A 17,926-nucleotide genomic window follows, 5' to 3' on the forward strand; every position below is an offset into this window, starting at 1 on the left:
TCAGAGTTGTTTTGGCCTATTATAGTGGAAAGTTGTTTAAAATCCCTTGTGGTCGAGGTTGTTTCTTCCTACTAGGCCTAGGAAGTTTTTCCTCGTAAAATCTCTCGTGTTCCCATTGTTTGTTCCCAAGTTTACTTTTAATTCCGCAAAAAGTAGTGCTTATTCTCTCACTATAATTCACCCCCCTCTTATAGTGCTCATATTATACAACAAAGATGACCAACTGACAAAATACTATGACCAAATGAAAACAAACATATAAAACTAAGCAATAACAACACTTACAAAAGGCATAATATTAAACCAGAATCTCCTTGTTGCAGAAGGTGATTCCTCTTCTTGCCTATTGAACATGAAGGCGCATCCGTCAATAACTCCACTTGTGAGCCAACCTTGACGACGCATGCTAATTAAGTCGAATTTGTACAACTGAACCGCATAGTTGCTATGAGGATTATCAAAATCCACAATGAGATCACTTGTTAGTTCACTTTGCATAATGTCATTTTTCATCTTCACTTCTTCAGAATCTGTATCCAATGACATATATGCAACATCTTCATACTCATTGTAAAATAGATAATCAACCAGCAACCTCTGGTCAGGAGACAGATCACTCAAATATCTATTATAAGCTGCAAACTTCGACACAATATTATGCCATGGTTGTTGACAGGAACAACATGCAATCCAGGGGTAGAAGATGAAACAACACCAGCTTCCTTCTCATCCTCTTCCTTTTTAGCCTTGTCAGAAGAGAATCAACTCCATGATCAGCAATCCTATCAATCAGGTCCTCCAAACCTTCATCGTCATAATCATCACCTGGTTCCTTAACTCTCACAACTTTCCCAACTTTCTCTGAAGTAGGGTCATAGTCCCACCCCTTCAATAATTCAGGTGTTGAAGGGATTTCTGACTTTGATTGTTTCTGAGGTTTGTAGGATTTGTATGATGATTGATCAGAATAAGAACCATCACCCTGCATTCAATTAAATATCAAAAAAATGACAGATATACTAACTGAAAGATAAACATACACTAACTGAAAATAAAACAGATACTAACTGACAAGAAACATAAACCAAATGAAAAATAAACTATTACTAACTGACAAGAAAGATACACTAACTGAAACATAAAAATACTAACTGACAAGAAACAAACACTAACTGACATGAAACTTACACTAACTCAAACATAAACTAATACTAATGACAACAAACATACACTAACTGAAATAAAAGATATACTAAATGACAAGAAACATACACTAACTGAAACAGAAAAATAAACAAATTAAAACAGAAACTAAAACTATACTTACTCGAGGATATTTTACATTTACTGGAGTGATGATTGGAATTGAACTTTCAACACCCTCCACCACTCTCTGCACTATCTGCAAGATCTCAACAACAGGACTAGGAGTTAATAGTTGGAATGAAGGGCCATCGAAATCAGCAATGTTTTTCCTTTTAGCAGAAGAATCAACTCTCCAAGACTTTCTGCTATATACATTCTCAACAGCTTCAACAACAGGAGGAGGAGGAGGAGGAGGAGTTGGAGTACGAAGATCAACAATATCAATACCAGCAGCGGTGCGAGTAGGGACGTGTGTAGAAATCTTACACTTATCCTTATCCTTAGCCCCTTTAACTTGATCATCATCAGCATTCCTCCTCTTCGTATCATCTTCCTTTGGTTGTTCTTTCTCAACATCTTAATTCAAAAACAAAAAACAATAAAAAATAAATATAAAAAGTTCATTTGATATTTATATGATATTCAGTTGGTATTAATACTATTTCAGTTAGAGTATCAAAATTTTCAGTTGGTCTGAATATTCTTTCAGTTTGACTTGTTTATTGTTCAGGTAGTCTTTATAGTGCTTCAGTTAGACTTGTTTATTTTTTCAGCTAGTTTTTATAATACTTCAGTTAGACTTATTTACTCTTCCGTTAGACTTATTTACTCTTCAGTTACACTGATTCAGTTAGACTTATTAAGTGTTCAGTTAGAGTAATTTAGTTTTCAGTTAGACTTATTAACTCTTCAGTTAGACTTATTTACACTTCAGTTAGACTTATTTTCTCTTCAGTTAGACTTATTTACTCTTCAGTTAGACTAATTTAGTTTTCAGTTAGACTTATTTAGTTTTCAGTTAGACTTATTAACTCTTCAGTTAGACTTATTTGCTCTTCAGTTAGACTTATTTGCTCTTCAGTTAGACTGATTCAGTTAGACTAATTTAGTTTTCAGTTAGACTGATTCAGTTTTCAGTTGACTTATTTAGTTTTCAGTTAGACTTATTTTCTTTTCAGTTGGTCCTTAATTTATTTCATTTAGTATAATTATTCTTTTATTTGAAACTATTACAATCATTTCAGCTACACTTTATAATACTTCAGTTATTGTTCAGGTAGTCTTTATAGTGCTTACTTCCTATTTATTTTTCAGTTCATTTTCATATTGTTACAAACTAAAACAGTATTTCAGTTGCTATTTATAAGATATTATTTCCTTTAGAGCATCACATTTTTCAGTTGGTCTTTGAATTCTTTCAATTAGGTATAAAATGAAGAAACTTACTTCCTCCTTTCTTCTCCATCTGCATGAACCCCAGCATCCAACTCTTTATTTCCTCCTTCCTCTTTATCTCCTTGAAGACCACAATCATCATCAGCATTGCCAGTCTTCTTATTATCATCTTCCTTTGGTTCTTTCTCATTATCTTCATTCAAAAACAAAAACAATAAAAAAATAAATAAATACACAATAACTGAAAAACACAAAATCAGAAATGAATAAATTCATTGACAAACTAAAACTATTTTTCCACCAGATTAAATAAAAACAAATACCAAAAGTTTCATTTGGTATTTATATGATATTCAGCTAGTATTAATATTATTTCAGTTAGAATATCAGACTTTTCAGTTGGTCTTTTATTCTTTCAGTTAACTATTTAACTTTTTCATTTAAGCAAACTGAAACAATACAATAAGAAGAACTTACTTCCACCTTCCTCTCCATCTCCATGAAGACCAGCATCCTTATCTCCTCCTTTGTCTTCATCTCCTTGAAGACCAGGATCACCATTATCTCCTCCTTTGTCTTCATCTCCATGAAGACCAGCATCCTTATCTCCTCCTTTGTCTTCATCTCCTTGAAGACCAGGAACACCATTATCATCAGCATCATCATCCTTTGTCTCATTATAATTCTGGTGATCCTTATCATCACCATCATCATCATCATCATCATCATCATCATCATCATCATCATCATCATCATCATCATCATCATCTTTATGCTGATCATCATCAGCATTCCTCTTCTTCTCATCCTCCTCTCCTTCCTTTTCATCATCTTCATTCAAAACATAAAAAAACAACTAAATACACATAAACTGAAACAATGTTTCCAACAGATGAAAAAAAAAAAAATAAACTGAAAAAATCTATCAATCAAATGAAAACTTAAGTGAATTGAAAAAATTCATTTAGTATTCATCTCATTTTCAGCTGGTGTTCATATTATTTCAGTTAGACTGTCAAAGTTTTCAGGATCTTCTTGAAGTCACTCATGAAGGTACGAGTGAAGTTAAGAGATCAAAAATAGATCTTTTGATGAACCAATATGAACTTTTTCAAATGAAATCAAAAAGTCTATCCAAAGATATGTTTACACGCTTTACTAATATAATTAATGAGCTAACATCTCTTGGTAAAGTGATTACATCTGAGGAACAGGTACGAAAGGTCCTAAGGAGCCTTCCTAGGGATCGTTGGATGGCTAAGGTAACTGCCTTGCAGGAAACTAAGGACTTTACTAAGTTCAATTTGGAACAACTTGCTGGTTCCCTCATGACTCACGAGTTGCAATTGGACAATGAGAATGGAGACATGTCCAAGCAAAAGTCGATTGCCTTAAAAGCTGATGAAAGTGAAGGCTCAGAAACAGATGAAGAAGAATCTGCTCTCATGGTTCGAAAATTCAAAAGAATGTTTAGGAACATGAAGAAAGGTGACTACAAAGGTAAGAATAAAAAATATTCTAACAAACTTGTTTGTCATAAGTGTGGCGTCTGAGCACTTCATCAAGGATTGTCCCCAATGGGAACAAGAAAAAGGCAAAGGAAGGGAACAAAGCAGAGATAGGAACAAAGAATACAAAAACTCCTATACTCGATCTGACATGAAGAAAGCTATGGTTGCTGCATGGGGGACTCTGACTCTGAGGAAGAAGATGATCCTCAACCAAATGAGGAGACTGCAAACTTCTGTCTTATGACTCTTGACAATTCCGAATCTGATGAAGAGATTGAATCTCTTGAGGCAAGTCTAGACACCATCAAAACTGGTCTTAATTCTTTAAGTAAAGAAAAATTATTTGAGTTTATTGTTGACGCTGTAAATGATTGCAAAGATGAAACCATTAAACTAAAACAATGTCAAAATGCTTTAAGTGTAGCAAAGGAACATACCTCTTGGCTTAAAAGTGTTCGAGTTGATATTGAGAAAAGATTTTTCGAATTGTTTGACAAAAATCTTAAATTAAAAGAGGATTTCGAAAATCTTAAAAATGAGAACTACTTGTTAGTCTTGAGTTTCACAACTAAAAGAGTTTGTTCCTGAAGTAAGTTCATTTGACATTAAGTCAGTTCCCTTGCAAAGTTTCAAATCTGAAATAAACGAATTGAAAAATCATGTTTCATTTTTGGAAATTGAAAATAAGGAACTTGAGGGGAACTGACCAAATGAGAAATGAAAAGAAAATGCTACCTATTCCAAACTGGATTAAGAACCCTCAAACAAAACGAACTGAAGGTCTTGGTTTTAATCACAAAAAGAAATTTGAAAAACCTAAAAAGAGAGTTGATTTACCAAGTGATAAAGTTTGTATGTTTTGTGGGAACACTGGTCATTTTAGGAACTCTTGTCCTAAAAGACTTGGCGATCAATGAGAACTTGGAAACAAGTAAAGTAATTTGGAAAAAGAAATCTATTGTTCCTGAAGGAAAGGAACCCAAGAAAGATTGGGTTCCTAACTCTAACAATTAGTTTTCTTGCAGGTTGGAGTGAGGGGAACAACACATGGTACCTAGACAGTGGTTGTTCTAAGCATATGACTGGAGATAAATCAAGATTTCTCTCACTCTCAGCCTACAATGGTGGAAGTGTGACTTTTGGTGACAACAAGAAAGGTAACATAGTTGCCATGGGCAAAGTTGGTAAGTCATCGTCACATTCCATAGAAAATGTGTTTCTAGTTGATGGATTAAAGCATAACTTGTTAAGTATTCCCAATTCTGTGATAGAGGGAACTGTGTGAAGTTTAATAGTGAAAAATGTTTAAGTCAACAATAGCACAAAGGATATCATTTTGGAAGGAACAAGGAAAGGGAACACATATGTTGTGGATCTCAACCTTGTTCCCAAAAACAAATTCACATGCCTTAGTGTTATTGATGATGATTCATTCTATGGCACAAGCGTCTAGGTCATGCTAGCTTTTCCTTGCTTGACAAACTGCGTTCTAAAGAACTAGTTTTAGGTTTACCCTCTACTAAGTTTCATTTAGATCATGTGTGTGATGCATGCGCAAAAGGCAAGCATGTTAGGTCCTCTTTCAAGTCCAAAATGTGGTGAGTACCACAAGACCTTTAGAGTTAATACATATGGATTTATGTGGACCTATGAGGATACAAAGTAGAAGTGGAAAGAAATATGTGTAGTAATTGTAGATGACTTCTCTAGATTTACTTGGGTTATTTTTCTTTCTAGCAAGGACGAGACTTATGATGAGTTCCTTGTCTTTGCAAAGAAAGTACAAAATTTGAGTGGTCATAAGTTACTTCACCTTAGATCCGACCATGGTAAAGAGTTTGAAAATTATAAGTTCGATGACTTTAGCAGAGACAATGGATTAGATCACAATTTCTCAGCCCCTAGAACACCTCAACAAAATGGTGTTGTTGAAAGGAAGAATAGAACACTAGAAGAGATGGCTAGGACTATGTTGATAGCTAGTGGACTTCCTAAAAACTTTTGGGCAGAAGCTGTGAATACTGCTTGTCACATTATAAATCGAGCCATGGTAAGACCTTTATTAAATAAAACGCCCTATGAGCTGTATTTTGGTAAAAAGCCCAATATTACATATTTCAGAACATTTGGATGTAAATGTTTTGTTCATAATAATGGGAAACAAAATATTGGAAAATTTGATGCTAGAAGTGAAGAAGCTGTATTCTTAGGATATTCTTCTAGTAGCAAGGCTTATAGAGTGTATAATAAAAGGTCTATGTGTGTAGAAGAAAGTGTGCATGTTATTTTTGATGAAACAGATAAATTTGATGCAAGCACACAGGTTGAAGATGACTTCGAAATAGGATTGACAAAAGATCTAAGTCTTATTGATGAGACTTTGGAAGACGAAGTCATGGGAACAAAGCCAAGGGAACAACATCCTGTTCCTGTTCCCAATGAGGAAGAAGAGGAACTAAGTGATGATGCACTAGTGAATGAATCCACTATTGTTGAACCTGGTTCCCAAGTACAGGGAAATGAAGATGATCAAGGAAACCAAGTTTCCATCCAGGATTTCCAACCAAAGCCTTGGAAAACTCATCGTTCCCATCCTGTGGAACTAATAATCAGTGACATAAATAAGGGAACTCAAACGAGATCTCAATTGAAAAACTTTTGTGCTTTTCATGCTTTTCTTTCTATGTTGGAACCTAGGAATCATGAAGAAGCTCTCACTGATGCTGATTGGATCGTAGCAATGCAGGATGAACTTCATCAATTTGAAAGAAACAAAGTTTGGCACCTTGAACCTAAGCCTAAACATAACAAGGTTATTGGTTTAAAGTGGGTGTTTCGAAACAAATTAGATGAGTTCGGAACTATCATAAGAAACAAGGCCAGGTTAGTTGTGAAAGGATACAATCAACAGGAAGGCATTGATTATGAAGAAACTTTTGCTCCAGTTGCAAGATTGGAAGCAATTAGAATCTTCATAGCTTTTGCTGCCTTCATGGGTTTCAAATTGTATCAAATGGATGTAAAATGTGCTTTTCTAAATGGTTATCTTAATGAGGAGGTATTTGTAGAACAACCTCCAGGTTTTGAAAATAAAGAATTTCCTAATCATGTCTTTAAGCTTGACAAAGCTCTTTATGGGTTAAAGCAAGCTCCAAGAGCATGGTATGAAAGACTTTCTAAGTTCCTTCTTGAAAATGAGTTTAAAAGAGGAAAATTGGATCGAACCTTGTTTTTAAAATCAAAAGGAAAACATTTATTAGTTGTTCAAATATATGTTGATGATATTATATTTGGTGCACTAATGAATCTTTGTGCAAGGACTTTGCTAATCTCATGAGTAAAGAATTTGAAATGAGTATGATGGGTGAGCTCAACTTCTTCTTGGGGTTGCAAATCAAGCAAACAGAAGAAGGAATCTACATCAATCAACAAAAGTACATAAAGGAACTATTGAAAAAGTATGGTTTGGAAGCATCCAAAGTTAATCATACACCTATGGGAATCTCAACCAGATTGGATGAAGATTCTATAGGAAAAGTGTGGATCAAACCAAATATCGAGGTATGATTGGCTCATTACTATATCTAACTGCAAGTCGTCCTGATATTGCTTTCAGTGTAGGTTATGTGCAAGGTTTCAAGCCAATCCAAAGGAATCTCATCTCAAGCTGTGAAGAGAATCCTAAGATACCTCAAGGGAACAGATGATTTAAGCCTATTCTATTCGAGGAGTGATACCTTTGAATTGAAAGGATTTGCGGATGCTGACTATGCAGGAGATCTGGTCAATAGAAAGAGTACATCAGGTATGGTTCAGTTCCTTAGTCATAGTTTAGTTTCTTGGAGCACCAAGAAGCAAAACACAGTTGCTTTATCTACAGCAGAGGCTGAATATGTATGCAGCAGCATGTTGTTCCCAAATGCTATGGATAAAACAACAACTACGTGACTATGGAATCTACTTTGAATGTGTTCCCATCTATTGTGATAATACTAGTGCTATTAGTATTTCTAAAGATCCCGTACACATTCAAGAGTCAAACACATCCATATTAGGCATCACTTTCTGAAAGATAATGTTAAAAGGGTCTTATTAAAATGGAATTCTGTGAGACTGAACGTCAAATTGCAGATATCTTGACAAAACCCTTAAATAGAGATAGGTTTGAGAAATTGAGACTTGAACTTGGCTTAATAAATTGAAATGATTGCTACATTATTCCCCTTTGTGTTAATTCTTTGGCATTATGTCTGGATGTGCATTTTGATGTTTTATTTGCTTAAATACATCACAATTCTTATATGATTATTTCATATGTATAAGTAAAAATGTCTGAAAACTGCTCACCAATGTCCAATAATATTCCCCTTATTGTTCATAGGACAATTCTATGCCTTAAGTGATACAAAGGATTAAAAGAATTAATGGAGTTCCAAAGTAGCAAAATTTCATTGTTCCATTCACTGTTCCCAAACGCTGTTCCCAATTCCAGCGTATTAGAGTTAGATTTTTTTCTTTTCAAAATTCGAAAAACCAAAAATATTTGTTCAGATTTTATTTCCTAAAAATCTGATTTTTCCTTATATCTCTCAAGTTAGTTGAAGATATTTTTTTAAGATTTTTTTCTTAAAACGTGTAAATACACGGTTTTATTTATTCTTTCCTTAAAACAAAACAAATTTTTTTCCTTCCTTCTCATAAAACCGAAAATTACTCCACAAAATATGACTACCAAAAACACTCATCACTCTCTCTCCTCCCACAAAGCCGAAAAACCCTCTCCTTCATCCTCTAAAATTGAATCACCAACACCCATGGATATTTCTCCCAATTCTTCATCAAGAATTCTAAGGAAAAGGAAGAAACAAGAAGAATCGGTTGAAATGGAGGTTGAAGAAGCTCATGCAACTAGTGAGGGGAATCAGATGTTCCCGAGAGAGGAACAACTCGGTTGTTCGAAAAAATTCCACGGCAACTAGGTATGTGCATGGACTTTTTATTGATGTTTCTTGGTGCAAAAGAGTAAACTTTCGTCAATTACTAATATGATTAAGTTTCAAGGTTGGGAAAATCTTTTTGTGAAATGTTATGGAAATAGTTTGATTCCTAAATTGATGGACGAATTTTGTGAAAACTTTTCCATGGATGAAGAAGGAAATTGTTCCACCTTGGTGAAAGGAACTCAAATTGATTTTAATGCTAAAAACTGCTTGGTGTTCCCGTGAGAGGAACAGATGTTATTTCAAGAAACAACGTGGTTCTATCCATTTTCGGACATTTCCTTTGATCAATTGATTGTTAAGTATGGGGTCAAAAGGGAAAAACATTTCTTGATCATAATCTTCTTTCCCCTTATCACAAAATTTTGTTTCACATCCTCAAGAAAGCTTTATTGCCTCGCTTTCCAAACGTGCTCAAGTTAGCATGTTGGATTTAATTTACATTCATTGTCTTGCTTCTCACAAACACATAAACTTTCCTCTTTAATGATTCAACATTTGAGTCATTGCATTGAAAATGGATTTGTTGTTGGCTATGGAGCTTAGTAACCGAAATTCTACTTAAGTTTAAAGTGAAAATTTCGGGAACTCAGTCCATAGTGTGTCCACGGGAAATATGTTGAATGTGCGTGCCTTGAATAACTTAATGTTTGTGTTGTGAATGGAGAAGTTATTAAGGGCGTGCTAATCTTGATGATGATGAGGATGATGATGATGTGGATGATGAAGTGGAAGAAGAAGAAGAAAAAGAAGTTGAAGAGAAGAAATCGAAAAAGAAAAAGAAAAGAAAAATCAAAAAGAAAAGAAAATTGAAAAAGAAAAAGAAGAAACTAAAAGAAAGGGAAGAAGGTGGTTGATGAGGTGGTGAAACCGGTTATAAGAGCACTAGAGCTAGTCAAAGGGTTCAAAATATGAAAGTGCTTAATTTTCCTATCTTGATGCCGAAGAAAGTTGTGAGGAAGATGAAGTAAAGGTGATTGATAGGGAAGATTATGAATCTAACCTACCTCCTTCTAGGGAACCGACTCCTGTTCCCATGGAAACCAATCCTCCTTTTCCTCCATCTCCACAAAAATCTGCCTCACCCTCTACCCTAGCACCACAAATGATCCTATCCCTCCCTCTACCTCAAAACCCTCCTGTTCTGTTCCTAAAGCTAAGGAAACAGTGGTGTTCCCATTCTAGAGGAACAACCTGCTGTTCCCAAACCTAAGGAACAAACCGCAAACCCCAAGCCTTCTCAAGCTCCCTCGACTTCTCAAAATCCTACCATTGGTTCTACATATACTCTAGCTCATGCTAGAAGGTTGGATTCTTTGTTTTCCTTGGTTATGGGTCATTCGGAAGCAATGATGGAGTTTGCTACGGAAGCTAAGGATTTAAATGGGTTGGTAAAAGGGGTTATGAGCAAAGTTGACAAAGCCTTGGATGGACAATAAGAGATAATGGCTAGGCTTGGTGAACTTTCTTCCTCGATTCAAGCTATGAACTCAAGATTGTTGAAGTTGGAAGAAATTGTGCTCAAGGGAAATGATACAATGGCCGAAAATCATCAAGAAGTGAACATGAACTTTGTTTTATTTTGTGTTTTCTATCCTTCTCCTTTAATCATGCTACAATGGAACTTCTTGGTTTGCTTAATTCTAAGTTTGATCTTTTTGCATGTGTGCGTCTAAATGAATGGCTAATATTCTTGGATTGCGGTTTTTGAGAGTTGAATGCTTTATTTGCTTATACTAACCAACTTATTTCTTACAAGTTTGGTGGTGTGTGTGTTTAGTGAATAATGTTCATCTTTTTGAAATCGTGGACTATGTTTTTGAAGATGCCAAAGGGGGAAAGATAAGGCAAATCAGAGTAAATTTTTTTTGTCATGAATTATGTTCTCATATTTCGACATAACGAGTCTATAATACTTAATTTAACGTGGTTACATACTTTGTTAAAATTATTTTTATATGACTTACATATATTATTTTTAGTATATGCCTTTTGTTGCCATCTTCAAAAAGGGGGAAATTGTTGACCCTTGAGTTTTGAAGATGACCTAACCACAAAAGACATAGTATATTTTATTTATGCTGTTGCAAGGTAATTCATGCTCGAGCTAAGAGAATACTTGATTGAAGATTAAAGCGGAGAATTAATCAAGATCGAAGTAAAGATGTTCGAGAAATGAAGAATCAAGCATGGAATGAAGATTAGAATACATTAGGGTATTTATTAATCTTCTTGTTAAGGTTGAGTAATAGCTTTATTAAGTTCGTGGTGAATTCTCAAAGGAACTTGGTTCTGTTCCATGAAAGGAACAGACCTGGCACTATAGGAACAAGGCTTAGGAACAAACTTAATAATTAGGGAACAAGACTTTAAAACTAATTTAGAAACTACTAAGTGACTAATATTGTGCGCCTAAGGTATTTGTGTGCCCAATATAGTTGTTAGAATTTTTAGGGATAATTTGACTAAGATCCATAATTTTAGGAAGTTAGTTTAAGTTTGTTAGGAAAAGATTTTAAATAGATTTTCTGATTTTAAAATCTCTGATTTTCAAATCTTATCTTTTTAAAATATATTTTATCTTTTATATTTTATATTTTATATTTTAACTTTCGAAAAAAATATTATTTCCGGTTTTTAAGTGTTTCGGATTTTTCGAAATAAAAAATCTGTTTTCCGGTTTTTGTAAAAGATTTCGAAAAAGATTATTTCTCCTAAAAACTAGCTAAAGGTTTTTATTTATTTATTTCCTATATTCTAGCTTACACGCCTAAAGGATTTACTGCTTCAAGTTTATGGAGTTAGTGGATTTAGTGGCATAAGTTAATTATCCTCCAAATATTTAATTAAATTAAATAAGATTAATTATTCTCCAAGTTTGCAAAACCATGTACTTTGTTACTGCTTCTATAGAATGAAGTAATGGGTTAGTGGATGATGCACATGACTTAGAATAAATAATTTAATTTAATTAATTAATTAGAAATCATGGAGAACATGTGATAATGGTCTAAGTTAGTGGAAATCATGTCTTGTCTTAAAGGTCTATAAATAGGCGCCTAATTCACTTGAGAAAAATTGTGTCTGACTTAGTTAATTTGTCCTAAGTTATCTAAAGTGTCAGTGCCTTTCCTTAAGAGAACTCATACTTACATTAATCGAGTTTTCATTAATCTTCCATTGTTTTATAAAGTGTATTTTTGGGAAAAAGGGTTTGAGTGAACTCTTGTAAGTGTGAGAAAGCTTTGAGTGAAGAAGAAAGAGTAAGAGAAAGAGAAAGGAACTTCGAGTGAAGTTTGAGAGAAAACGTCAGTTGTTGGAACTGTCGTTGGGAACTTGAGTTGAGTGACTTAAGTTGAGAATCGAGAGAAAAGTAATAGGTTGTAATCAGAGTTGTTTTGGCCTATTATAGTGGAAAGTTGTTTAAAATCCCTTGTGGTCGAGGTTGTTTCTTCCTACTAGGCCTAGGAAGTTTTTTCTCGTAAAATCTCTCGTGTTCCCATTGTTTGTTCCCAAGTTTACTTTTAATTCCGCAAAAAAGTAGTGCTTATTCTCTCACTATATATTCACCCCCCCTCTTATAGTGCTCATATTATACAACAAAGATGACCAACTGACAAAATACTATGACCAAATGAAAACAAACATATAAAACTAAGCAATAACAACACTTACAAAAGGCATAATATTAAACCAGAATCTCCTTGTTGCAGAAGGTGATTCCTCTTCTTGCCTATTGAACATGAAGGCGCATCCGTCAATAACTCCACTTGTGAGCCAACCTTGACGAGGCATGCTAATTAAGTCGAATTTGTACAACTGAACCGCATAGTTGCTATGAGGATTATCAAAATCCACAATGAGATCACTTGTTAGTTCACTTTGCATAATTGTCATTTTCATCTTCACTTCTTCAGAATCTGTATCCAATGACATATATGCAACATCTTCATACTCATTGTAAAATAGATAATCAACCAGCAACCTCTGGTCAGGAGACAGATCACTCAAATATCTATTATAATGCTGCAAACTTCGACACAATATTATGCCATGGTTGTTGACAGGAACAGCATGCAATCCAGGGGTAGAAGATGAAACAACACCAGCTTCCTTCTCATCCTCTTCCTTTTTAGCCTTGTCAGAAGATGAATCAACTCCATGATCAGCAATCCTATCAATCAGGTCCTCCAAACCTTCATCGTCATAATCATCACCTGGTTCCTTAACTCTCACAACTTTCCCAACTTTCTCTGAAGTAGGGTCATAGTCCCACCCCTTCAATAATTCAGGTGTTGAAGGGATTTCTGACTTTGATTGTTTCTGAGGTTTGTAGGATTTGTATGATGATTGATCAGAATAAGAACCATCACCCTGCATTCAATTAAAATATCTAAAAAAATGACAGATATACTAACTGAAAGATAAACATACACTAACTAAAAATAGAAACAGATACTAACTGACAAGAAACATAAACCAAATGAAAAATAAACTATTACTAACTGACAAGAAAGATACACTAACTGAAACATAAAATAATACTAACTGACAAGAAACAAACACTAACTGACATGAAACTTACACTAACTCAAACATAAACTAATACTAACTGACAACAAACATACACTAACTGAAATAAAAGATATACTAAATGACAAGAAACATACACTAACTGAAACAGAAAAATAAACAAATTAAAACAGAAACTAAAACTATACTTACTCGAGGATATTTTACATTTACTGGAGTGATGATTGGAATTGAACTTCCAACACCCTCACCACTCTCTGCACTATCTGCAAGATCCTCAACAACAGGACTAGGAGTTAATAGTTGGAATGAAGGGCCATCGAAATCAGCAATGTTTTTCCTTTTAGCAGAAGAATCAACTCTCCAAGACTTTCTGCTATATACATTCTCAACAGCTTCAACAACAGGAGGAGGAGGAGGAGGAGGAGGAGGAGTTGGAGTACGAAGATCAACAATATCAATACCAGCAGCGGTGCGAGTAGGGACGTGTGTAGAAATCTTACACTTATCCTTATCCTTAGCCCCTTTAACTTGATCATCATCAGCATTCCTCCTCTTCGTATCATCTTCCTTTGGTTGTTCTTTCTCAACATCTTAATTCAAACAAAAAACAATAAAAAATAAATATAAAAAGTTCCATTTGATATTTATATGATATTCAGTTGGTATTAATACTATTTCAGTTAGAGTATCAAAATTTTCAGTTGGTCTGAATATTCTTTCAGTTTGACTTGTTTATTGTTCAGGTAGTCTTTATAGTGCTTCAGTTAGACTTGTTTATTTTTTCAGCTAGTTTTTATAATACTTCAGTTAGACTTATTTACTCTTCCGTTAGACTTATTTACTCTTCAGTTACACTGATTCAGTTAGACTTATTAAGTGTTCAGTTAGAGTAATTTAGTTTTCAGTTAGACTTATTAACTCTTCAGTTAGACTTATTTACACTTCAGTTAGACTTATTTTCTCTTCAGTTAGACTTATTTACTCTTCAGTTAGATAATTTAGTTTTCAGTTAACTTATTTAGTTTTCAGTTAGACTTATTAACTCTTCAGTTAGACGTATTGCTCTTCAGTTAGACTTATTGCTCTTCAGTTAGACTGATTCAGTTAGACTAATTTAGTTTTCAGTTAGACTGATTCAGTTTTCAGTTAGACTTATTTAGTTTTCAGTTAGACTTATTTTCTTTTCAGTTGGTCCTTAATTTATTTCATTTAGTATAATTATTCTTTTATTTGATACTATTACAATCATTTTCAGCTACACTTTATAATACTTTCAGTTATGTTCAGGTAGTCTTTATAGTGCTTACTTCCTATTTATTTTTCAGTTCGTTTTCATATTGTTACAAACTAAAACAGTATTTCAGTTGCTATTTATAAGATATTATTTCCTTTAGAGCATCACATTTTTCAGTTGGTCTTTGAATTCTTTCAATTAGGTATAAAATGAAAGAAACTTACTTCCTCCTTTCTCTCCATCTGCATGAACCCCAGCATCCAACTCTTTATTTCCTCCTTCCTCTTTATCTCCTTGAAGACCACAATCATCATCAGCATTGCCAGTCTTCTTATTATCATCTTCCTTTGGTTCTTTCTCATTATCTTCATTCAAAAACAAAAACAATAAAAAAAAAAATAAATACACAATAACTGAAAAACACAAAATCAGAAATGAATAAATTCATTGACAAACTAAAACTATTTTTCCACCAGATTAAATAAAAACAAATACCAAAAGTTTCATTTGGTATTTATATGATATTCAGCTAGTATTAATATTATTTCAGTTAGAATATCAGACTTTTCAGTTGGTCTTTTTATTCTTTCAGTTAGCTATTTAACTTTTTCATTTAAGCAAACTGAAACAATACAATAAGAAGAACTTACTTCCACCTTCCTCTCCATCTCCATGAAGACCAGCATCCTTATCTCCTCCTTTGTCTTCATCTCCTTGAAGACCAGGATCACCATTATCTCCTCCTTTGTCTCATCTCATGAAGACCAGCATCCTTATCTCCTCCTTTGTCTTCATCTCCTTGAAGACCAGGATCACCATTATCATCAGCATCATCATCCTTTGTCTCATTATAATTCTGGTGATCCTTATCATCACCATCATCATCATCATCATCATCTTTATGCTGATCATCATCAGCATTCCTCTTCTTCTCATCCTCTTCTCCTTCCTTTTCATCATCTTCATTCAAAACATAAAAAAACAACTAAATACACATAAACTGAAACAATGTTTCCAACAGATGAAAAAAAAAATAAACTGAAAAAATCCAGCAATCAAATGAAAACTTAAGTGAATTGAAAAAATTCATTTAGTATTCATCTCATTTTCAGCTGGTGTTCATATTATTTCAGTTAGACTGTCAAAGTTTTCAGTTGGTCTTTTTATTCTTTCAGTTAGAGTCTCAAAGTTAGCTATTTCACTTCTTCAGTTAAACATTTCTTTCAGTTAGAGTCTAAAATTTTATTCCAACCAGATTACAAAACTACAACATGAAAATAATATAATGAAAGGAACTTACTTCCTTCTTTCAAATCAATCCATGAACACCAGAATCCAAATCAGGAACATTTTCATTTCTTCCAAACTCCAATTCAACAGGCCGCTTCACCAATAGTGAAATTGTAGGATCAACTTTGTTTGCACTGTCTTTCGCTTCCAAATGACGCTTGCATATGTCGTCAATTTGACCCGAAAATCTGGGTTAAATACTTCACTATCATCCAGAGAAATACTGTCTTGAGACAGCTTCTCGCCTTCCTCCCGATATTCTGGGCAATCTCCAAATTCACTTGACAGAATGCAAGCGCATTCCTCTTCAACTTGTGCATGTTCTTCACATATTCCTTCAATTAAAAGAGCAAAATAAAATAAACAAAAATCAATATGATGATGACACAGAAACAACATAAACAAAAATATAAGGACCATCTGAAAGAATCAAACTATCAAATGAAAATTAAATGAAATATAAATAAACTTATTTAGTTTTCAGTTACACTAAGTTAGTTTCCAGATAGACTTATTTAGTTTTCAGTTAGACTTATTTAGTTTTCAGTTAGACTTATGTACTCTTCAGTTAGACTTATGTACTCTTCAGTTAGACTTTTTTAGTTTTCAGTTAGACTTATGTACTCTTCAGTTAGACTTCTTTAATTTTCAGTTAGACTTATTTAGTTTTCAGCTAGACTTATTTACTTCTAAGTTAGACTTATTTAGTTTTCAGTTAGACTAATATAATTTTCAGTTAGACTTATTTACTCTTCAGTTACATAGTTTCAGTTAGACTTCTTTATTTCTAAGTTACACTTCTTTACTTTTCAGTTAGACTTATTTGCTCTTCAGCTAGAACTGACATTATTTCAGTTAGAGGTTAACAGTCTTCACTTAGAGTTCAAGATTAAAAAAATAAAAACATAAGATAAATGAAACTCACAGGAACATACAAGAGCATCTATTTCCTCATCAGTCATCAAACTATGAGGAAGATCCATGATAAGCTGCCTAGTTGAAGGTGATGGACCCTCAACCACCTTAATTATAGGAGAACCAGACTTCCTACTAGCAACACTAACACTGGGAGTTTTAAACTCAACCTTCTGTTTTTCACGCTTCACCGGCAGAATAAAATCCATGTTGATCTCAAACTGCTTCACAACATCACTCAAATCCTTCTCTTCCTGCCAATAACTGATAAATGGCTTACTAAATTTGAATAATCCAGATTACGACACTTGAAGTTGTGAATAACAGCAAGAGTCAAAGCGCTAACGCATCCCAAGCTTGAATGATACTTTCTTCTGTCCAAGCTCATTCTTCTTCATCATAATAGACTGATGACAGTCCAAAACAGCAGCACAAAGACTTCTCAATATATATCCACACCAGTCATAACTTGAAATTGTAGATGCATCTTCTAAACTCTTGGCACATTTCAGCACAGGCCCTAAATCAGCTATAGGACATAGAAGCTTGGACAACGAAAAGATAACAAATAACTTCTTGAAATCATCCCCGAAATTCATATTTCTTAAACAAATCATCCCAATTTTTTCTACCAATATATATCCTTCTTGGGATCAGAAATACCAAGAAACCTATGCAATCCTTCCTGGCACTTCCAGCCTCTATCTGACTACCTTTCCTCCTAAAGGCGTCATCATCTATAACCTCTACTGGTTCTATCTGACACAGGTAACCCCAAAACATCACTAATGGTAAACTTATTAAAAATCAGTTTACCATTCTTTGTTGAAAACATCATTCCAGATGCATTGTAATTCAACAACACCTCCAAATTCAGATTAGGACAAAACTTCTTTATC

At 33.9% G+C, this 17,926-nt stretch overlaps 1 protein-coding gene across 1 annotated transcript; it reads right to left on the bottom strand.

Moving 5' to 3' along the window:
* Window positions 1–1,373: 1,373 nt before the first annotated feature.
* On the bottom strand, window positions 1,374–3,563 carry LOC130591458 (uncharacterized). Its single transcript, XM_057394782.1, has 3 exons — window positions 3,019–3,563; window positions 2,593–2,734; window positions 1,374–1,402 (listed from the first exon to the last, which is right to left on the bottom strand). The coding sequence occupies exons 1-3, from the start codon at window positions 3,376–3,378 to the stop codon at window positions 1,374–1,376; spliced, it is 531 nt and encodes a 176-aa protein (XP_057250765.1). The 5' UTR covers window positions 3,379–3,563.
* Window positions 3,564–17,926: the final 14,363 nt, after the last annotated feature.

Source organism: Beta vulgaris, chromosome 5, assembly GCF_026745355.1.
Source record: "Beta vulgaris subsp. vulgaris cultivar EL10 chromosome 5, EL10.2, whole genome shotgun sequence".
Classification (NCBI taxonomy): Eukaryota; Viridiplantae; Streptophyta; class Magnoliopsida; order Caryophyllales; family Amaranthaceae; genus Beta; species Beta vulgaris.